This window comes from Nomascus leucogenys, chromosome 15 (genome assembly GCF_006542625.1).
Source record: "Nomascus leucogenys isolate Asia chromosome 15, Asia_NLE_v1, whole genome shotgun sequence".
NCBI lineage: Eukaryota > Metazoa > Chordata > Mammalia > Primates > Hylobatidae > Nomascus > Nomascus leucogenys.
In genome coordinates this window covers 34,748,327-34,773,500 of record NC_044395.1, presented here as the reverse complement: position 1 = coordinate 34,773,500, position 25,174 = coordinate 34,748,327, and the positions used below count along the sequence as shown (strand labels likewise).

At 34.1% G+C, this 25,174-nt stretch overlaps 1 protein-coding gene across 2 annotated transcripts in view; it reads left to right on the top strand.

Annotated features, from left to right (window-relative positions):
* CNTN5 (contactin 5) overlaps positions 1-25,174 on the top strand; it is a 1,343,728-nt gene that overhangs the window by 1,046,928 nt on the left and 271,626 nt on the right. For both annotated transcript variants that reach the window (XM_003253028.3, XM_003253029.3), the window contains 3 exons: positions 6,413-6,549; positions 7,696-7,825; positions 10,120-10,270. In XM_003253028.3, the coding sequence (XP_003253076.1) occupies positions 6,413-6,549; positions 7,696-7,825; positions 10,120-10,270 (418 nt within the window). The remainder of the gene's footprint in view (positions 1-6,412; positions 6,550-7,695; positions 7,826-10,119; positions 10,271-25,174) is intronic.

Here is a 25,174-nt window from a genome sequence, read left to right as displayed (position 1 = left end):
CACTGTCTCATGGTTTATATTTAGAATATTCTCTCAATAGAATGAATTACTGTAGGAAGCTCTGTAATTGGGACTCTATCTGTTAGAAGTACAGACTACCCTTTTTATCCAAACAGTCAATGTTCATGTAGTACTGAAAACAATGGTAGCACATTGTTTTTGAAAGTACAATTGCAGGAACACTTATGCTTAGCTATTAGTTTCAAAAAATGAACCAGGAATCTAAGGCAGCATTTCTAGTCCCTCTTCTTGGTCAAAGCATTATAAAAGTGCTATATAGACGGTACACATAAGTTTAAGCCGCAGATTTTACTGTTTTTAATTCAGTATCTACACTGTAAACATAAAACAACAAATGATACAACATCAAGAAGTCCATGGTAGTTAAATAAATTAAAATTAAGGTACACTTACATGTCTAATATAACATAAATAGGTCTTAAAAGTAATACTCATAAAAAAGAAATAAAACTTGGAAAAATTAAAATATTAAGTTTTGGAAATAATTTGAACCTTAGCATAAACTGCATAAATCTTCTACTTGGTATGCCTTTCTTGATAATAGGATTTTCATGGGTTAAGTCATTTCTTTAGCTATTTCTGTCCCCTCTAGTTTCTGACGATTGATCAAAAAGACCTGGTTTTAACTCATCATATAAAATTTTGTTTCTATAGTTCTAATGCAAGTTGAACTCTTGCTTGGTAAGGTTCTCAATTAAAAGGAAAAGAAATAAATGACAAAATGACAAAAGAAATGAAGAACAAAGTAAGGAGAAAAGGGGTAATTGAAGGGGGAAAGATGGAGGCAGGAAGGACAAACATCATTTAAGCAGTTTTATAAGGAGTTCTCAAAATGGGAAATATTTTATGTACACAAAAATCTCATTATATAAAGATGTGTGATCTGTGAGTTTAAATATGTATCATGTGCCTCACCAACTAGTAATTTGTCACTCTCTAAAGACAGTCACCATGACCTCTAGACAGTTTATATTTACTATTTCAACTAGAATTGTATCAGTATTAAAATATTCCTTTATCCAGAATGCTTAAAAGAAAAGTAAGTTGTACTGTACTAAATATCCAGTAAAGGAATACAGTCTCATTTTCAGTGAAGACTGGTATTATAGATTTCCTTGTCTTCATAAAATCTCTGGACAGTATCCTCACAAATGTTAATGGCTTCTATCATCTGCAATTTGATTGTAAGCTCTTTCAAAACAGTCTACTTTTTTTTTCATCTAGCCCTGTGAATTCTGTTCAGCACACAGTGGATAATTTTTATTATGATTCTATACTGTTATAAAGATTAATACTTAGGCATGCACATCATTTTATAATGTCCACTATGAAAAGTAGATGAGAGTAGGGAAAGACTAAGGAACTAATGAAGGGAACTAATAATTACCAAGAGCTTACCTTCTAGACACTACTACGAGGTGCTTTACCTACATTAACTCACAGTAACCCTTAGGTATTAGGATTCCCATTTGACAGATAAGAAACTGGACCTCAAAATATTAAGGAACTTATTACTCCAGGAACCATTAATAACAAATAGTAGAACCGGAATCCAACTGAAACTGGCAGTGACACCAGAATTCACATCCTACCTCCACCCCCAAGCATAGCATGCTTCTTCTCAGTGAGACATTGAGAACCTGAACTAAGGCATGAGATGAGAATGGCATCGAGAGCAGATAATTTCTACTTCCTATATACTATTGTTAACATTTTATTAATGTTACAGAAAACTGTATGATACGTTAAAATCCTTACCATTAGCTTTTATTATTTTTTCTTTTCTTCAAAATACTGTTTATGTATGTTAGGTCTGATCATTAAAGATGTTTTAGCTATTAAAATATATTAAATGTTTACTCTAGGAAATGATATAAAATTGTAGATTCCTGGTTAATAATTTCATACCTAAAGACAGTTTTCAATCCTGTTTTATGGAGAGAAAATTCTTGCCTTGAATTCTACTGTTATTGTGAAAGTGATGCCATATGTATATTCACAGTTGCTAGAAAACAAAGTTGAACATTACACATGGGCAATGGATTGCAGCAAAAGTAACCAATATATATTATCTTCTATCATCATAGTAGCTCATTGAAATAGGAATGACTATCTACAGCTTACAGCTGAGATTCATTACAGTTAAATAACTCATTCTCAGCCACATAATAGAGCAAGGGCATGGTAGCACTAGAATTTGAACCCATATTCACCCCCAACTGTATAATCTCTCCAATATAACGCATTACCTCTCATTGGCCCACAGCTGAGAGTCATAAGATTGAAAGTGATCTATGTTGATAAAATATGTTGACTCCTCCATACATAAGAGTACAGAAGCAACAAAGGAGGCCAATAACACTTAGCATTCATCAGTAGAGAGTCACAGAATTTCTAATGGTGAGAGATAATAAGCAAGAGTTTTCTTTATGCACATCTGCTTAGTGTTTTACAAAATGTAACCCAGAGACTGATCTGAAGCTGAAATGTATTACATAAGTACAGTGCATCTGGTGAGGCTTTAACAGCTCCTGGGTTTAAAGTGCCATATGTCTCTTCAGTTTTCCACATCCTAAAATAGGTGGCTTGACAAAGCTAGATTTTAAAAAGTTATTAGGTTTGTTTTAAATGTGGCCCAGCCTGCGATTTTTCTTTCCCAGACAGGTGAAAGACTCTCCATAATGCAGGCCATGTCTTGGTGCCTGCTCACCCCATGTTATTATTCAGAAGCCAAAGCCGATGCCCTTTAGTTACTTGCAATCCTCTGCCAAAAAGAAAAAAAAGTTTAAATGTAACCTTTTATGTTTCCGATTTTATGTTACCAGTAATTTTGTTGTTTTCGTAAGAATCTAGCAAGTACCGTACTGTCTTTTTCAGATTACAGCCTAAGACAAATTATTTCAGGCCTTAATTCAGTTTCTAATGTTTTATTTTAAAAATTTTACCACTGCCCCTTCACATGATGTTTTTTCCCTCGGTCCATGTAGTATATAGACCTAGTGGTTTATAAAATATCTTGCAATGTGAAAAAGAAGTCTGTTGTAGAAGTCAAGCTGATCTAGTATTGAACATAACCTGCATTTTCCAGGTATTTTGTGAAGGATAGCAATTCATAAATTCCCATAGCCTTAATGTTAATTAATGTTTATTCAATGATGACATTAAATTTATTTTTCTAATATAGAGCTTAACTTCATTGTAACACATCTACAACCCAAATTCCACTTGTATGTGTGTCTGTGTGCATGTTTGTGTGTGTATGTTTATGCGTTTGTGTGCTTGTGTGTGTATTTGTTTGGACTTGCTTGAAAGCTTTTATATCAAGTCAATTAGCAAGCAGGCTATATATACTAACTGCATATGGCATCTTAAGCAGCCAAGTGACATCACCAAGTTATACCATTTCAGGATTTTTTTTTTTTTTGCTGTTATGCATCATAGATAGAGATAAAGCTACAGATGTATAGATCTTATACATAACAACATAGCTTGGTACAAAAGATTCACACACGAGGTACAGCGTTCAAAGCAACAAAATATGAAACGACATCTGTCTTTTATCTGCCAATAATTGACATATTGATAGCATTTTTTCTATTTTGAGGGCAGTGTAACAGGCCACTTTTACCTATAGAATTCTTGGTAGAATGAATTTGAATAACATTTTAATGGCCTTTTACCCACTAGAGTTTGAGCTGATAGCAAACAGATATGATGGCACATTTATGTTCGTATCTTCAGAGTAAGCATTTTACCTCTAATGGTATCCAAAAAAAAATCTGAAGAAAGAAAAGAAAAAATTCATATTTATATTAATGTCATTAATCATATGTTTGATTCCTATGAAAAATTTGTTTTGGAATCAGGACTCTAAATTAGGCCACTTTACAGAGTATTCCAAAATATGTTTGAAGAAACATTTTTTCTTCCAATTTCTAATGGATTGTTTTCTCAGATGTCAAATCTGTTTTTATATGAATATTTTAGCAGTTCTTTCTTTCCTAGCTCTTCATTTCTATAACTTTTAAAAATCTCTTTTGAATTTATTTTAAAGGCTCACAGTCATGGTACATTTAGAGATAGATCAATAAGTCTAACAAATACAATCAGTTATTATATGTAGGACACTGTTTTGTCTAACATGTTTAGAATCATCTCTGCTCTTAATGATCTCACTGTCAAGCTGAATGTCAAACTCTAACCAACTAAAATATTTAATAACAATTTAAGTCAGCAACAGAAGAGAGGTAACAAGCTACGACATGAATATTTTCCACACGAATAAGAACTACAGGTGTCCAGAGGAGGTGCACATGAGTCTTCTTTGGGGCTGTGATTAATACATCTTACTTAATTTAGAATAACTACTGAATCACGAGTAGAATTAAAAGAGACAGAGAATAGAAGTAGAATACTCTATGTAGAGTGAACAGTTTAAATAAAATACAATGTGTGCTTGGGAGATAACACACCAGTTTATTTGGCTTACAGGAGTCATGCATAGTGTAAAGTATTCTGGCAGATTAGTAAAGTTTACAGAAAAGCCAGATGTAAAAGTAGAGTTTAATATTGTTTGTGTATCTCACCACTCCTATCAGCATTTTAGCATATATGACACATAACTACAAAGAGATGATTTCCGAAGGCAGGTACAGAAATCATGATGAATATTTGAAACTCACTATGGTAAGAATTTTGAATGATAGCTTGCAGGCTTAGAAGCTGAATCACAGAATGTATTCCAAGGTCTACAAATCCTGACTATGCTATGCCAAAGTGGGTCTTCTAAAGTCTATACTATATTGGCTAGAAGACCAGTAAACTAATAAAAGCAAAATTCCCTCTGAGAAACAAGTAACTAATTTTGTGACCTTGGGTAAATTTCTTTAATCTCTTTGAGTCAAAATCTGATTCATAAAATAGGACATGTTTATCTGAAGGATGAATGTTACAGGGATTAACTGAGAATTTGGCTCGGTGTCTAGGACATGGTAATGACTAGCACTAGCATTTAGTAAATGTGAGTTCTTTCTTGCTCTTTCTCCTCCCTTCTAAACTGGCTTTGGTTTGGGACATCTGCTACTCCTTTATACCCACTATTCTGACATGCGTGTGTAGTTTTCTGTATTTTTTATTTTTCTTTTTTGAGACAGGTTCTCACTCTGTCACCCAAACTGGAATGCAGTAGCATGATCATGGCTCAGTGCAGCTTCAACCTCCCATGATCAAACAGTCCTCCTGCCTCAACCTTCCAAGTAGCTGAACAGAGAGGCATGCGCCACCACACCTGGACAATTTTTTTTTTTTTTTTTTAGTAGAGACAAGGTCTCACCATGTTGCCCGAGCTGGGAACTCCCAGGCTAAAGTAATCCCTCTGCCTTGGCCTCTCAAATTCCTGATATTACAAGCATGAGCCACCGTCCCAGGTCCAATGTGCAGTTGTTTAATACGTCTTTCTTCATACGCTCTCCTTTTCCTTGGCAATGGCATTAGACCACCTCTCCCACAGCAAAAACTCTTTAAGTGTAGAGCCTCTCTGTTTCTGTATTCTTTATAGCCTCTAAGATGGAACAAGGACTGTGTAGCATATATGAAAGAACGTATAAATGAATGAATGATCGAAGCCCTCAGTAGCACATATAAATATTTTATAGTTTTTGCCAAAAATGTTGTTAGAAATAAGAAATTCAGTACAATATTTTTATAGGTATTTCTTTAACTGTTTTAAACAGAATATTTGTAAAGAAAGAGTCAGCTTTATTCAACATTTTTCCTTAAAAATTGGCCAATAGCGGAAATGAACTTTAACTTGTATCTTAAGATTTCATATAATTACAACAGTATCTCATTATTAATAAAATAAATTTTCCTCTGTAACAATTTTGCAAAAATAAATTATATTGCAAGAATGTAAATTAAGAAAAATTTTACACTAAAATCTGGATTCACAAATCATTTTTCCAAAGTTATTCAGGTGTTATATATAGAGAGAGATAGAAACAAGTTGAGTAGATACACTGTGTATTTCTACCTGTGCTAATGCTGCCCCACTACATTGAAAGAGCAATTGACTCTAGTACCTGACTTCCTATGAAACCGGTTCAGGTGACTTGGGGACAACTAAATCACTTAAAGTCCAAAAAAAAAAAGAAGAAGAAGATTTTGCATAGTTACAATAGCATCTTATGTTATCAAAATATCTTCACTGCTATTTTTTGGGGGTACAGGAAATAGAATTTTGTGTGTAATGCAATGCCGTGCTTCTTCAAAATACCTATGGTTGAATGAATTGCTTTTAAAAAAATACATTGTATTTTTCCATGTAAATTTTAAACTTGGTAAAGCGTTTGAGAAATGAAATCATCCTTGTTTACTGCTTACATACTTACAGCCTACCCACACTGGGTAGAAAAACTGAATGATACTCAGTTAGACAGTGGGAGCCCTCTGCGATGGGAATGTAAGGCTACTGGAAAACCCAGACCCACATATCGTTGGCTGAAGAATGGAGTACCCCTCTCACCTCAGGTACTGTTGGGAGTTATTAACCTGTTCTGTTGTCATTTTAGCGAGATTTCACACAGGACATACTAGACTTCTTTAGTCTTATTGAAAGCCTTTTCGTATTTCTGATTCTTATAATGGGACATGTTTGTGTTAAGGATGAATGTTACGGGGATTAACTGAGAATTTAGCTCAATGTCTGGGATATAGTAGTCATATATTTTAATGTATTTTGAGTGAGAAACATAACAAATATATAAGCATTTTTAAATTTTAATTACCTCATTACATTTTTTGGTAATACAGTGTTTCTTTAAACTGTTTTCAATCCTATAAATTTTTATGAAACTATCAATGATTATCATAGACTTATTTCCATTTGTAGCTAACCTTTAGATATCACCTAAAATTACTCGGCATCTTCGTTGATAGACAAAGCACTGCCAACTAGGTTTTTTTTTAATGATTTGCTTGGCATTAAGTAGACAAGACATCTGGTTGTTTAACAACATTTTACATTTAAAATTCGTTTTTGAAATATGCTCTTGACTTAAGGTTACCTTAATTTGCACATGCTCAATTTTTTGTTTTTTATACTATCTTCTGATACTGAAGTATATTGTCTGACCAATAATTTTATCTAGAATATAGTCACAAGGCAGTTTTCTATCTGTGTTAGTTTTTTGGGAAGTGAGTGAAAATGGCAAACTACTGATTGGATCAATATAGTAAAGGGATTGTTCTTATGACCTGGGCTATTTTTAACCTTGATCTCATGTGTCTACAACCTCAATCCTTTCTACTATATGAATCCTTCTTTCCCTTTGTAAACAGAATGCAAATAAAAGCATCACCTGCTGATTATATTTCACAAGCTCAACTAGCGTACCATAAAAAAGGCACCTCACTGTAAAAACCAACCTGAAAGTAAAACTTGTCAGAATAACTACAAAAAAAATTATAATTTCTTTTTCAACCAATAAATAACTATAATTTACAAGAGGCATGTTATAATAAAATAATGAACAGTACATTTACATTGCTAAGTGGCCAAATGATGTTTAACTGCATTAATTGCAAACTTGTTTTTTCTTAGTCTAGGAGAGAATACCCATAAAATCCATGTTATTTGTTTACTTTCTAGATCTAATTTTTTTAATTCCATTACAGAGTAGGGTTGAGATGGTTAATGGAGTATTGATGATCCACAATGTGAATCAATCAGATGCTGGAATGTATCAGTGTTTGGCTGAAAATAAGTATGGAGCCATTTACGCTAGTGCTGAGCTGAAGATTCTAGGTATGCAGTTTCCAAGTAAATAAATGGAAAAAAAAAAAAAAACCTTTTCATGCTCTAATTTTTACTATACTGAAGTTTTATGATGTGGTTGTAAAAATCTACTTTATGGCTTGAAAAGAAATGCTATGTCTTGCTGATTTTTTTTTTAACTTTAGTAGACAGGTTTATGTTGTGTATAGTTTGTCCCATAACTTTTTGTTTGTATAGTTTTTCTGACTTTAGTTTTCATCTTAAAAGGTTTACACAATACGCCTTTGCTATGGCACTTAAAAAAATCACGTAAAGAAATATATGTTAACTTCCAAGGAAGAATGCCTTGAGAGTGGGAGATCAGAATATAGAATTCCAGCAGCCTGTCCATGCTCCCATAGCAATGCTTAATAATTTCCCAAGCAATTCCTATCAGTAGCTTTGTGGTTCCTGCAAGACAAGACTCCAGGCTAAATCACTCTCTCCTCATTGGGCATCAACTAATACCATCCTTACATAACAGGGAAAGGCTTCCTGACACCAGGCACTACAATCTCATAGGGTTACACCCTTGATAAGAATGTAACCCAGGCACTGCATTTCTTCACTATTTAAATACTACAGGAAAGAATCAATCCAGTGAAGTAGACTACCCAGAAAAAGCATATAGGAGCCATTGGGATGAATTTTACTTTTCCCACTTTGATTGTTTCCTAAACTCGTTCTGGGTTGTTTGTAATGTAAAGAAAGATACTAACTCATTGTCTTTCCAAAGCGGGCAGAAGCCCAAGTGTGCTTTCTATTCCCCATTTAAATTCTCAAAGCGTAACTTAAGAGAAACACCAAACATCTCAGGAATCTTGGAACCTTCCATTTACATATCAGCTAAATGTAATACATCCTAAAGCAATTTGTTGAATTATGAATGTTTGCAGTTGAAATTTCTCCACATTACACAAATCCATCCAAAATAGATACAGGTCTTCCTTTCGATCTCCTTCGTTCTAACCAATCAAATGATAATGTACTTTCTTGTCAACTCACACTATAATAGCACAGAATTAAAAGGCTGATTCACCCTTCACCTAGTTAATAGCCCTGAAACATTTCTCAAACCCTTATCATTCACAAGAAGTATTTTCAAAATTACTTTTTGTAAATTCTATTCCCAGTAGGAAAAAAAAATTGTTACCTATAACTATCTCCTCATAAATTCTTTAGCTTTTTTTATTTTTTTATTTGAAACAAAGTCTCACTGTCGCTCAGGCTGGAGTGCAGTGATGCCATCTCTGCTCACTGCAACCTCTGCCTCCAGGGTTCAAGCGATTCTATTGCCTCAGTGTCCCAAGTAGCTGAGACTACAGGCACCCACAGCCACACCCGGCTGATTTTTGTATTTTTAGTAGAGATGGGGTTTCACCATGTTGGCCAGGCTGGTCTCAAACCCCTAACCTCAAGTGACCTGCCCACCTCAGCATCCCAAAGTGCTAGGATTACAGAGGTGAGCCATCATGCTTGGCCAATTTCTTAGTTTTAAAAAAATCTCTTAACTTATCTCAATGCTATACATAACTTTTTCAATGTCGTGACATGCATTATGTTGATATATGATATATTTTATATATATATAATATGAAATACATATAAGTATCAGCTTGATAAAAATAAACGTCACAGGTACTGTAGAGTTGTAGACATCGTTCAGATTCTCTTTTAGATGCAAAAGTGTTTTGATAAAAATTATAGTATACACAATATTAATGAATGAATGATCAGACATAAGTGAAAAATTACAAGTGAAATTGCTAATTGAAATTCAAATAATTCAATTTGAAAAAATTAATTTTTAAGCAATGTATTATATAAAACATTTAATGTTTTATAATATTAAAGTAATATACAGAATAAATTAAGATTCGTACATGGGAAATGGAAGACACAGGATTGTCTTTTTCACAGGTCACCTCCATCTTACCAAAGGAAGCCCAAATGGACTCTCTTGGTTAGCATCTTGCTCTTTTGCCAAAGTCATTCACTAGTCTTTCATAATCGAAGTTGGTAATCATTATTAAAACATGTCATTTTTTGAAATAGCCTTACCTGCAGATCCCACATTGTATGAAATCATCACCTGCTAATGTAGTAAGATACATATTAATTAATAATAAGTAAAATTTTGAGTTACTGCCTTTTTCATGTGTAGATATACTATGATTTTATGAGAAACGCCTCCCAGAAGAAAAAGTTAGAAAATCTTTGTGAATCACCCGTTAGAGATTGTTGTCATTGCTTATGGTAGAAACTAACATTTGCTTTTTTAATAGCTTCAGCTCCCACTTTTGCACTGAATCAACTGAAGAAAACAATAATTGTTACCAAAGACCGAGAAGTTGTCATAGAGTGCAAACCCCAAGGCTCTCCAAAACCAACCATCTCTTGGAAGAAAGGAGACAGAGCAGTTAGAGAAAACAAAAGGTTAGAATCTATTTTATAATTCAAGTTCAACATTAGACTTTTTTGAGGTTGCAGGTGACACACACAAACTATGCAAGAAAGAGTCTTGCAGTACCATGAGACGTATTTTATGAACTGATTGAAACATGGTTTTGCCTATATAGTGATTTTAAAAGAACCCGAAGTTTGACTTCAGAATGGTCAGTCTTCTTTGCCTCCATGGGGTTTTAGCGCAAGTTGGAAATTTCACTAGGTTTTGAAGAAAGTACACTTTAATTAAACTAATTAGTTTTTGTTTGTTTTTCATCTTGCTTCTGCATTTAGGAGGTCTACAAATCATCTGTGATAATTTTTAAGCATTGTGTTTTAATTTGATTTTAATACAAATGAAAAAAACGTGAATCTTCTGGATAATCATGACAGAATACTTTCATGTGATATTTATGCCAATGCTTGTCTTTTTATCCAGGTCATATTTAGGCAAAATAGTATAGGATTATTTTTAGTGGCATAGGCAAATGAGAAATGAGCAGAGGAATATTTAATATGTAAACATTTGTCTTTGGCAACTAAAGCCAAAGGATATCACAGGAGTACAAATGGAGAAAAAATCATGAGGGAATGAAATCATCACATGGCAGTCTATTTGTGCCAAATTCAAATGTTCCATGTCCTACTATTATTGATATATTGGTATTACAAATGGTGATTCAGCTTTGACAAAATAGCATCCTTTATTATGTCAAAATAATATCGTAGTGAATTAGATTTTGTTTAATTGATCTAGAAGTATAAGGAGTTTATGACTTGTTTTATGTTTGTCCCAATCTACATAAAATATAATTAAAATAATTTAAGTCTGCATTAGCAGTTCACTTGAATAATTTCTTAAGTAACAGTGAAACATTTTGAAAAATTTTAAAAAATAGAGTATTTTTGTTTTCCATCAAATCTGAGGAACACTGATTTCTTTATTTATTTTATTTTTATTATTATTATGCTTTAAGTTTTAGGGTACATGTGCACAATGTGCAGATTTGTTACATATGTATCCATGTGCCATGTCGGTGTGCTGCACCCATTAACTCGTCATTTAGCATTAGGTATATCTCCTAATGCTGTCCCTCCCCCCTCCCCCCACCCCACAACTGTCCCCAGAGTGTGATGTTCCCCTTCCTGTGTCCATGTGTTCTCATTGTTCAATTCCCACCTATAAGTGAGAACATGCGGTGTTTGGTTTTTTGTCATTGCGGTAGTTTACTGAGAATGATGGTTTCCAGTTTCATCCATGTCCCTACAGAGGACATAAACTCATAATTTTTTATGGCTGCATAGTATTCCATGATGTATATGTGCCACATTTTCTTAATCCAGTCTATCGTTGTTGGACATTTGGGTTGGTTCCAAGTCTTTGCTATCGTGAATAGTGCCGCAATAAACATACGTGTGCATGTGTTTTTATAGCAGCATGATTTATAGTCCTTTGGGTATATACCCAGTAATGGGATGGCTGGGTCAAATGGTATTTCTAGTTCTAGATCCCTGAGGAATTGCCACACTGACTTCCACAATGGTTGAATTAGTTTACAGTCCCACCAACAGTGTAAAAGTGAGGAACACTGATTTAAATAGTCTATTACAGATTAAATAATTTTTGGAATTACTGGCTTCAGTTCAGACCCAAAGATCTATGCTTCTTGGAAAGGGTGATCACCTGGGATTGGTATGGGTCATCGTTGGCACTCTTACACCAAAAGACCTATCATAAGGGTCAAGGCTGTCACTCAAAACAAAAGACAGGCTAACAAGAGAAAAACATAACACATTTATTTAATCAAAGTTTTATGTGACATGGGGGCCTTCAGAAATAAAGACCCAAAGACTTAGAGAAAATTCTTTTTATGCTAGGTTCAGTGAAGAATAGAGAGCCGTGTAGAAATATGATTGGACAAAAAGGATGTGATCTAATGGTTATAGACTGAGAGGGGAAATCCAGCAAGGCCTATGTGTTCAGATTCTTCTTGGCCTTTTTGTGTGGTATTTCTTTCCTCCAGGTGTAGGACAAGTCACCTGTCACATGAGATAATTCAAGGGAGAAGGGAGAAGGTCAATCTTTCTAGCTTTTATGGCTTGCTTTGACGAAGGGAAGTTATAGTTTCTGTGATCTGCCTTGGGGGAGAGAATTCTGCTTTCTATCATTCTCTTCAGTAGAGAAAGATGAGTGTGAAAGAGACAGATGGGAGAAGTTCAAAAATATCCTGCTTCCAAGGTCCTTTCAGTCTTCTTCAGGTCCAGGTACTCTGTGCCACATTCTGGGGTATCATGTTCTGAGCCCCAACATCGTACAACTTGTTTTAAAAAGAATTTCTCATTCTTAGGTTGGGGGGTGGGTAGCAAATGACAAATTGTGAGATCATTGTTGCCTATGACTGAATTGATCAGATAGTGATTGAATATTAGTGGATTTTTGCTCACAACACTATGATTTTTTAAAAACTGCACAAACCTAATTAAAGTAGAAGAAAATTGTTTTGTTTCATAGTAAGAACAAATAATTTACACTGCTAGGTTATTTTTTCTGAATGTATTAAAAAGCTTACAATGTCATGAAAATATATATGCCTTATCTATGCAAAACATTCTATCTGAAATGCATGACTTTGTTTTATGTTTCCGGGTGGCATGCGAGTTTTGTCCTGTTTATTTCAGTTCACAATAAGAATGTTCTTCATTAACTGTTCACAAATGTCACATGGTGAGTTTAAAAAGTTAAGGTGGAACCTCTTTTACCAAAGCAAAAGTATTGAGAGAAGTAACAGGATTATGAGTATTCTGTTACAACAACATAAGCATACTAAATTTTTTATTTTTCAGATGTTGAAAAATACAATTTGTGAATTTTTCAGCTTTCTTGTTTCTCTTTCTTTCTTTACTGCTAACCCTTGGGGTTAGTGAGAAAGATACATTGACCTGAAACTCATATCACTCAGTTTTTTTCTAGATGTCAATACTTCCGGTCAAAGTGTTGCTTAGGAAGAAGGCTAAAATGTAAAATATTCAAGTAAAAGCAAGACTCAGCCACATTTCCTTAGCATTCTGCCTACCTTGATCTACATGTTTTAGGTCAATAAACTGGCTTTATTTAATAACAAAGCCCAGACATATAGTGCATTTTTATTCTTAAAATTGACAGGCACACTTACAAAATACCATTTTTATTATTGAACGACTTGTTACCATATCTGGCAGCCCTAGGCTTTAAGAAGAAAAATGTAGTTCACTACAAAAAATAATAACACTTAATATTAAATAAGAGGCTAAGATTTCAACAGCAATAGACAGAATTCCATAATACAAGAAGACACATAGTTGAAAAATTGTACATTCTAAAATTATGACTAGAAACTTAACAATTTCAAATGTCTATATTTTACATTCTTTAAAAGAAGTCTCAGTTACAATGACAACTTATTTTCTTGCAGAAATTTTAGATTGCTTCTCTGTTACAATGCACACCAACCATTTGATTACAGCTCTAAATATAAATTTAAATGGAAACAGAGGTGTTAGAAAACTGTTAAGACTTCAAAAAGTTTGTGTCATTTTTTAGTTTATAATTTACATTGGGTATGCAGATTCAAATCATGGCTTATTTTATTGGAATATAAATACAAATATCATTCATATGATCTATATCAAATATGTGCCCCACTCATCCAACCTACAACAATTGAGACAAAAATGTTGAATGAATTAGCATTGTCCTTCATTAAAAATTTTGTTGTTTTGGGTTCATTCCAAAGAACTATTGAAACAGCAAATGGCAGTTTCTATATAAGAAATAAATAATAATATTATATTGGGGAAAAGGAATTAACCTAATAGCATATTATAAAAGAGACATTCAGGCCAGGTACAGTTCTCATGCCTATAATTCCAGCACTTTGGGAGGCCAAGATGGGAGGATCACTTGAACCCAGGAGTTTGAGACCAGCCTGGGCAACATAGCAAGACTCCTGTCTCTACAAAAAAAAAAAAAAGAAAAAACAACTTAAATAAATAGTCAGGCATGGTGGTGTATGTCTATAGTCCCAGCTACCCAAGAGGCTGAGGTGGGAGGATGGGTTGAGCCTGGGTGGTTTAGCTGAGCCATGATCATACCACTGAGCTCCAGCCTGGATGACAGAGCAAAACCCTGTCTCAAAAAAAATAATAAAATAAGATCAAAAAGAAATATTAAAAAAAAATACATCAGTTGCTTTCATAGCATAAAATTATGTCCAGAGCCATTGCTCTGCCATTGCATAAAATGTAATATATAGTTTTAATTGCAGGAAAATATAATCTAATTATATCTGATTAGTATATAATCTGATTAGTATATAATCTAATCATCTGAAAATATGTCAGAAAATCTCAAAGATAAATTTAATTTAGCATTACTGAAATTTAACTCTAAATTGTAAATAAAATGATCGAAAATGATAGAACAACTGAAGGTTATAGTTCGTCATTTATCAACAGAGTGCCAAATAACCATTTGGCTCATTTTTTTCCACCATGTTTTGAGTAAATCTGACAGGTTTAGTTTTCTTTGTTTTCTTGAGGGTCAGTGTCTTCAAAACACAGTATTTTTTATGTGTATATATTTTGCTAAGGAAATTTAGAAATCATTATTCTAAAGTTGAAAATTTGATAATAACTAGAACATAATATGACTTTTAGAAAAAAATATGATTAACAAATTAGTTGCCTGCTTATATATTACCAAACGTTTCATTCATTTGGCCCTAAATGATACAACTAAAATATACAAGGAAATGGATTACATCAGAGCTAAGATTTGTTTACATTTGTTATATCACAGAATGATCAATATGAACTCTCTTCAGATAGTAAATCGCATTATTACTAATAATGATGATGACTGCTTATGAGTTCATAGCATTTATAATTTGCAAAGCACTTTAATGTTGTTGGTAAAAGTATAAACCGGTGTATAAAAAGAGGACTTACTTGCTCTGCTTATCCTGCAGATTATGAGGTTTCAGTAAGTAACCTAATTTATTATCTTACTAAATTAAAAGAGTAAGCTGATTGGGTTGTGAGAATTAAATGAAATTTTACATGTAAAATACATTGCCTAGTGTATGACATCTACTCAGTACTCAGTGAATGTTACGTATAATGATAATGATACTGATGACAATGATGATGATGGTGGTGGTGGTGGTAATGGTGATAGTGATAATGATGGTATCTGTATCAAGCCATTTTCATACTCCTATAAAGAACTGCCCAAGACTGGGTAATTTATAAAGGAAAGAGGTTTGATTGACTCACAGTTCAGCATGGCTGAGGAGGCCTCAGGAAATGTACAATCATGGCACAAGGCAAAGCAAGAGCAAGGCACCTTCTTCACAAGGAGGCAGGAAGGAGAAGTGCCAAGCAAAGGGGCAAGAGTGCCTTATAAAACCATCAGATCTGTGAGAACTCACTCCCTACCATGAGAACAGCATGTGGAATACCACTCCCGTGATTCAGTCACCTCTACCTGATCTCTCCCTTGACATATAGGGATTATGGGGATTATAATTCAAGATAAGACTTGGGTGGGGACACAAAGCCTAACCATATTAATATAATTTGTACCTTTGAATCTTAGAATACTGGCATCCATTTCTGTTATCAGTAGTCTGGAAATGCTTACCATTCTCCTTTCTTTCTCCAGTCATTAAGGAAAAGAATACCTAAGATTTGTTTCCAAGGACTAAAGGAGTCTTTTACATCTTTTGTGTCATAAATTTGTTATTCATCAATCTAAGTCCCCAAATCACCATTCTTTGTTCATCAGAGCCCCAAACCTGTCGTCATTTATTCCTGGCATTGAAAATCTCGTCTCCCTTACCTATTTCTAGCTCAATGTCTTTGGAATAGGTTCCTGTCCTAGCAGACCAAATATTTACTTGTTCCATTACCATTTTATAGGCCATGTGCAAATAGACAAATAGACATTTGGAGTTAATGGAAATAGAAATGAAGTATTTTAAAGACTTTTTTTTTTCATTGTTTTTCTTTAAGGGCTCTCCAGGATTTCCCCCCATCACTTTCACTTTTGAAGATCACCGGCACATAGTCACTTAGGCTCCTGTATCAGTCATGTCCCTTTTCATACTAAAACTAATAAACTCCACAAGTACTAGGAAGTAAAATATTCCACAGGGATTTTCTCCTCTAGTAGACTTTCATTCAGAATGTTCTGCTCATCAAACTCATATTGGATTTTCACTCCAGCTCATTATTTCCATTACTTGGCCATTAACTTTTGTTAAATATAATCATCCAGAAGCACTCCAGCAGTGCACAAATATTAAGTCTTCATTATTACGTGTTCAATTTCCTGTACTTTTTGTGGACAAAGACAATCTTAGCTAAAATGAAGAATACATAGTTTTTGATAGAGGTATAGTTTATTTTGTTTCCTTTCCATAAGTGCATATATAAACTGTTGTTGAACCTCATAGAATGTCATATATGTTTAAAATTATTCACAATTATTGAAATTTCAATGTATTTTAAGCACTGGTTTTTATGTCCAGGCAGGGTAAGGTAACAGTTACGGAGATAATGGACTATAATTCAAACTGGTGCTTAAGAAATCCTGCATACAAAAAAAAAATTATCCTATGGAGGTGCAGTATTATAGAATAATTTTTCTTTTATCGGACTGTAATCTAAGCAAAGACTTGTCCAAAATCTGACATATAATGGCCCCCTGCTCACTAAAGGAGCTTCAGAAAGGCAAAATTTTCAACTTACTCATTTAACACGCATAGAAAATTGCACTAGAAAACCCATTATTTGACTTCTAGTGGGAATTCATGTTGTGTTTGTTAGGCAACAATGAAGAAGCTCACATACTGACTCAGAGACATATGGGAAAATCTGTTCTTAACAAAATCCCTAAAGGACACTGTTGCCGAGAAGAAAGCATTTATCTATGGAAGAGGAATTCATGGGTATAATTAGGGTCTTGTTTTTGTCCCTTTGTTTCCACCTACATGCTGGGTTTGCTAATGAACAAGCTGTTTTGTTGTTTCCTCTGTGACAGTGTCTTTTACATATTAAGAACATAAAACAGTATAAACTTTAAGTATCTGGGTTTTCCTTAGTGTGTAAGAAATTGTGTAATGAAGGAAAATTAGCATTCATAAATTAAGAATGTATAATTTGAATTTGTGAATTAATATCTATGTTTTCAAAAGAAACAAAATGATTAAATGGCATTATTTACCTAAAGGAAGCAAGGTTTATATCTGAATTTATAAGATTTAGTAACTATAAACTGCTTACAATATAAGATGCCTTAGTACTCAGGGATGGTTATTTGCTGTTTCCTATCCATGAACTTAAGGGGATGAGAAGGAAATGGACTTACATTCATTATGATGAGATTAAGATACTGACTTCGTGATTTCAGTGAAAGCTAACTGCACAAGACTCTTCCTGAGTCACCTTCTTCATCTTTTCCTTAGAGTGCTAATTTTTTTATTAGAAAACATTTTAAAATATAAAGCATTAGCATTTTATTATATTTTATTAGAAAAATATAAAAGGAAAGAAAACAGTCATAGCAGCATTGGAAATTAAGAATATATAGCATTGGAAATTAAGAATTGTTGACTGCTAGGAGTAATCACCACTTCATATAGAAATGAGCTAAATTAAGAATTTATCAATGAGTCATTGAAACCTAGACCTCTGAAACTTTAATGAAGTCAATTAAGAAACCAGCAGAGGAAAAATTTTACTCACTTCTACTTTATGTCCATATCTACTAAATTCAGAAATTGCACCTTACTACAGAAGCTGGCTTGAACCTCCCTCCCACCTGCAAGGTGGTAAGATGCTATGTCCATATTGCACCCCATCTGAACTAATCCAACACTTTTTTGGACATTATGAATCCAGCAATGGGGTGAGAGAGGACATAAATCTTAGGATTTCAAGTAATTAGTAAATAAAGCATAATGTCAACAAATATTGATACAGAGGAAAAATACTGAAATTCATTGATTCTGGAAATTATGAAATTCCGTGTACTACTTCTAGCAAAAGAAGGACTATATACTGTTTCTAATTTTTCAGGAGTAAATTTACCTCTGGATACAGCTAAGGACTAGAGAATGGAAATTGACAAACATCTCACCTCAGTCCAGTTGAGCTTCATTATAGCCTTAGTAGACCTTGAGCATTTGACTACAGCTGTATACCTAACTGACCTCAAGATTAATATTTGAGGAAGAGATTCTGGAGCACTGAGAGAAAAAAGAGACAAATAAAACTGAAAATATTGCCAGTCGGCAAAAATAGGCCTGTAGACGTAGGAGCACAGGAGAGTTTAAAGCACAAACACACATTAAGCATGACATTTAAATGATAGTCATAAATTTGGTAACAAGATGTCAAGCAAATATAAAAAGAATCATCATTATGCTTAAGTACAATACAAAAAATTATGTGTGTGTGTGTGTTTGTGGGTGTGTGTAGAAATAAGTTAATAAATATCAGGAGTCGCAAAGCAAAAAGCTAAAAGCATTCTAAATCATGGTGACAATGCAAGTAAACATAGTCGTAGTCCATATAGGAAAAATTAAAGATTAAAGTAACAAAAAACAGATATATTGTAGAAGCATTGTAGGTTTGTTTGTTTTTATTGAGATAGGATCTCACACTGTCACCCAAGCTGGAGTGCAGTGGCGCATACACAGCTCACTGCAACCTCGACCTTCCAAGGTCAAGCATTTGTCCCACCTCAGCCTCCCGAGCAGCTGGGACCACAAGAGCACACTGTCACCACCATGCCTGGCAAATTTTTTTAATTTGTTTTGGTAGAGATGGGGTCTCAACATGTTGCCCAAGCTTGTCTTGAATTCATGGGCTTAAGCACTGCTCCCAGCTTGACCTCCCAAATCGCTAAGATTATACGTGCGAGCCACTGTGCCCAGCCCACTGTGGGCTTTTTAAATTACATTTTTGATGAGTACTTAAGGACAATGAGAAAATGATGGTATATTATCAGTGGAAGAAATCATTGAACACAGTACAAATTTCATTTGAAGAGAAAATGCCTGCATGGACACAAATACATTAAAAACACTAGAAATAAATGAAACTAATTGTTCACAGGTTATCTCTGAGAAGAGGATTATAGATAATTGTAAACGCCACTTTATGCATTTCTCTTTTGCATCACTGTAAGGAAATACCTGAGGCATCGTAATTTATAAAGAAAAAGAGGTTTAATTGGTTCACAGTTCTACAAGCCATACAGGAAGTGGGATGCCAGCATCTCCTTCAAGTGAGGACCTCAGGAAACTTACAAGCAAAGTGGAAGGTGAAGCAGAGGCACGCGCCTCACATGGCCAGAGTGGGAGCAAAAGAGATAAGAAGGTCAGGTGCAGTGGCTCACGCCGGTAATCCCAGCATTTTGGGAGGCCGAGGCAGGCAGATCACCTCAGGTCAGGAGTTCAAGTCCCGCCTGGCTAACATGATGAAACCCTCTTTCTACTAAAAATACAAAAAATTAGCTGGGTGTGGTGGCACATTCCTGTAATCCCAGCTACTCGGGAAGATGAGGCAGGAGAATCGTTTGAACCCAAGAGGCAGAGGTTGCAGTGAGCTGATGTCACACCATTGTACTCCAGCTTGGGCAACAAGAGCAAAACTCTGTCTCAAAAAAAGAGAGATGGGAAGAGGTCCCAGAGTATTTTAAACAACCACATATTTAGTGAACTGAGCAAGAACTCACTTATCACCCAGGGGATGATGCTACGCCATTCACAAGGGATCTGCATCTGTGATCTAATCACTTCCTACCAGGCCCCATCTCCAACACTGGGAATCTGATTTCAACATAGGGTTTGGAGAGGACAAACATGTAAACCATACTATCCATATTTCTAAGCTTGGTCTCTTTCAGAGAATTAATAACCCAAAATAATGCAAATTTATTGAATAACAGTGTACTCACACTCTGCCAAATAGTTGAATGAGAATGGGAAAAAAAATTCTCACATTTTCAAATAATTCAATTTTCAACAGTATGTTTACATAATATAACAATGATCACAAATATCTAAATTAATGGCATCCACTTAAACACAGAAGATCAGAAGATAAACACTTCAGGAACCCTCAAAATGTCGGTTCCTAATATTTTCCAAATTTAGGGTGATGGAAAACCTAAACACTCCTCTTTAAAGTCCTTCAAATATTTTCTTTTTCTTGACCACTCCACCAGTTTGTTTCTAGATTTCACTTTTTTCTTCATTGTTGAATATAATAAAATAAGTCTCAACTCCCAACGGGAGGTAACACTGAGAAACTCAGTTAATTTAAGCTGTAAATGACAACAGAACAAGTCTGGTTTATTGTACTATGAGCACCTCCAGTTTTTGACTTTACATGTTACGTCTCTAGCTAATTACCAGTTTAGGAAACAGTTTATAAATTCTACTTCTAACCATGGTTCATTTACCCCAGTTACTATAAATTGCTTTGCAAGTTGCCTGGTTGTGCTCTCCACATAAGCACAACTTGAACAAGCCATTAATTGCTCACAGGCTTTTCTTTTCCAAAAGCCCCTCAGACTACAACTTTCAGCTTAATTTGTCCTTAATACAAACAGCATCTAAAATACTTGGGAATTCAAGCATCTAAGTACATGCTCCTGACTGATCCTACCACCTCCCCAAGTGACTCTTCGGTGAATATGAAATGGTGAAGAGAGAAGATTCTGAGGATGTTTAGAAAAAAGGCATTGCACGGTAGAGATTTTTAGCATCCTCTGAGAATTACATAGTCACTTCTTTTCAGATTTTACATAAATCACGATGTGATTTAACTTTGGTTAATTTATAATGAGAATTAGAGAGTTGGTTACAAATTAGAGCGTAGTACAATGATAACCTTGACTACAAATGGAAAGAAACTGCACATCATTTCCATGAAATATAACATACACAAATTTTATCATTTGCATGCTTACATCTCTGTGTTCTAATGGCAGTGTGGTTTCTGAAAAAAAAGAGGTAGGTAGGTAAGTAGGGAGATAGATTGATAGTTAATAAATTACCTATATATTTTAAGATGATAACTATGTTATTAGTTAATAGCTGGAGTTTTCAAGATACCAATATAATTTTGTTGCTCTCTCTTTCCAGTTGCAAATGGTAGCTCTACTTCTCCTTTCCCTTGATGGAGAGAGAAAAGCTTTCTTTCTCTACCCTCTGAAGGTTCAGTAACTGAGTCTATGAAATAAACTGAGAGTAGACAGATTAATAAGACAAAAGGCATACAAATTGATTGTGTGCACAGGGGCATCACAGAAAGAAAAGTGAGTACCCAGTAACCCAGTGAAGTTTAGAAGCTTCTATATCCTTTTCATAGGAGAGAGGGAGGGGTGGTGGGATATAGGCCACTTAAGGGAGAGTAAATTATTTTGGGGAGAGAATGAATGGGCCCAAAGGGCAGATGATAACCCGTGAGAAATTCTATCTGGGTGTAGTGCTAACTTCTGGTCTTTTTCTCTGGGGTATGTGTCAATCTCCCACAATGATGAGTTTCCTGGGGAGGAGATCTAGGATGAACTGAATTTTTTATGGAGTATCTGGTATCAGAACAATAAGAAAAATTCAGAGAAAACCTCTGCTCACTGTTGCTGGTCCCCAGGTGCCTTCAATTTAAAGTAATCAGCACAAACAAAACTTCATATTTTGGAATAGCATTCCCAAAACTCCTGCACTCTCATGCTGCAGACACATGGTCTACGAACAGTTATATTCAATTCATAAAAATTAAACTTTCTTCAACATATACTGGACATAAGACACTATGCCACTTCATACCAAAGTAAGTAAGAGAGAATCCCATCCCCCAAGAAGGCACCTGTCTAGTGGAAAATAAAACTAATATAGACACCTATAAAATAGGATAAACTAAGGTAATAATAAAAATAGCTAGGACTGACTGAGCATTGGGTATTTTTATATATGCATTACTTTATTGAAGTCCTCAAAATAAGATAATATTTTAAAGAATATATAATAATCCTGGTTATAAATAATTAAATCATAGAGAGATTGCCTAAGCACACACACACATAGCAAGTAACAGAGCCAAAATGAGAGTGTTTCAATTCTGTTTGAATCTAAAACCTGTTCTCAGTCTACTGTACCACACAAAAAACTTTGAAAGTTAAGAAAGAAGAAAATAAAACCTAGATAAAAGATAAGCTTCCTGGGGGAACTGCCATTGAAGTGGTCTTGGAATAGGATTGTAACACAGAGGGACAGAGTATATTTTAGGAAGAGACTTCAGAATTTGCAAAAATAGTTATGAATTCAGGACACTTTTGGGAAAGTAAATACAAATATTTGTCCAGGGTGTAGACTTTGTATCTAAATGAAAAATATGCTGAAACAATTGAATAGCTGAAGACAAATTAAGAAGAACTTGAATGCACAGATTGAGTTCATGCTTAACTTAGTAGCCAAAAGGTAGTCTTTGAAAGACTGAATTCACATCTTTTTGAATCAATATCTTTAATTTTTTAAATTTTATTTATTTTATAGAAAAATGCACACTAATTACTCTATCAAAGAGAAAAGAATTAAAGTGATGACTCAAATATAAAATATATAAATAAATATTATTTAAATGTCCTTGTTTCAAAAACGAGCTAGCAAGAAGCCAGAAGGAAAGTTCAAAGCCTAGGCACTGAGCTTACCCTGGAGGTAAGCCTTGCACTCGAGCTGGCTTTCACCTTAAGGGCAGTCAGTAAACCCACTGACATTGAGCAGTGGATTTAATGAGTTACTAGTCTAGAAGGAAGCACACAAAGCCTAGAACATGTCCCTCATTAGGACTGGACCCACAAAAGCTACTCCTAAAGCATAAGGGTAAACTTGAAATTAACCAACCCTCTCAGAGAACAATAAAGAAAATTATCTGTCTTATATATCAGCACTGATTGGGGACTGAGTTGGGGGAAATTCTCCCCTTAGGTTTTGCAACCATAGGCCAAAAGCCCTAAGTTATACTTCCTGGGTAACCTGAAAACATCAACCTAAGAATGTAGTTGATGTAGTCCCAAACAGAAAATGACCCTAAGCACTTAAGGTGCAATAAAGAATGAAAAGCAACAAAAGCATCAACATGTAGTTAAAGATAAACAGAAGTTGTCACATAAGACAAGGTTGTGTTTTATTCCCCCAAGGCTAAAAAAATAATTTAAAACCTGAACTCAATATTATCATGGGGTATTTGGAGTTAAAATATACTAACATGCTTGAATTCTTTGAAAATAAATCAATATATTAATTCAAAATTTGCTACGTTTAAGCATGTTTAAATTTTTAGCGCAACCAGTAAAAGCACTGAAATAAGGTACACTCTTTCCAAACTAGTTAAAGAAATAAATATAATGAAAAGTTAACCAATCAAAAAACAGAGGGATATATGTACATATACCAATAAAAAAACAGAGGGATATATATATACATATATATGTATGTGTGTGTATATATATATGTGTGGTGTATATATATATATATATATATGACAATAGAAAGCATAAAATAATTCAGAAAAAACAAATATATCAGAAATTACTATAAATACTGAACCAGAAATAAAAATTCAGCAATTATCTGTAAGAGCTTTGTTTTAAGCAAAAATAAATAGCAAAGTTGAAAGTTAATAATGGGAAAAAATGAATCATATAATACAAACCCCCTAAAACTTGTTTAACTATATCAATACAAGAAAAACAGACAATACAAGAAGGAGTATAAAGATAGTATAAAATTTCCCCACTATCAGAGTGGGGAATCTCAAACATATTCCTTGTATTTCAGAATATACGGGAAAATTTATAGCTCTACATATTGATGTTACAAAAGAGGGGAGTTGAAAATGAATGAGCTGAGCTTCTATCTTAAGAAATTAGGAAACGATCATGAAACTAAAAGTAAATGCAAGAAAATAATAAATTCAAGATCAATTAAATTACAAACAAATATAAACACAATTAGAAGATTGGTAAAGTCAAATATTGATACTTTCAGAGGACCAAGAAAATGAACGTGTCTGTAGTAATCCAAAAATCAAGAAAAGATATACAAAATATTGAGAACAACAATGAAAAATACGTGCAGATGCTATAAACAGATAAAAAGGAAATAAAAGAACATGATAAATATTAAATGACAAAAAATTGGATCATTTGAGTAAATGAATAAAAAATGATATTTCAAACTGACTCAAGAAGAATTGAAAAATTTAAATAGTTTCATAACTATTAAATTGGTACTTAAAAACCTTCAAACATACACCAAAAAGCTCAAGATGTAAATGCTTTCAGTAGAAATTTCTACCAAAAAAAATAAGAACAAATGATCCCAATTGTACACAGTTATTTCACAGTATAGAAAAGAGGGAAAATAACCCTAACAACAAAATTTGCCAAAGACAATATGACAAGTAAAATCACAAGCCAATCACCCTCATGAACATAGATGACATTATATAACGATAAAGGGTTCAATTCAATAAGAAGACTTAACTATCCTAAATATATATGCACCCAATACTAGAGAACCCAAATTCGTAAAGCAAATACTTCTAGACCTACGAAAAGACTTAGCCACAGAACAATGGTGGGGGAATTCAACATCCTACTTAGAGCATTGGACAGATCATCAAGACAGAAAACTAATTTAAAAATTCTGGACTTAAACTTGATACTTGACCAACTGGAATTAATAGAAATCTACAGAATACTCTACCTGTTGACCGCACAATATACATCCTTGTCATCTGCACATGAAACACATTCCCAAGATCAACCACATGCTTGGCCAT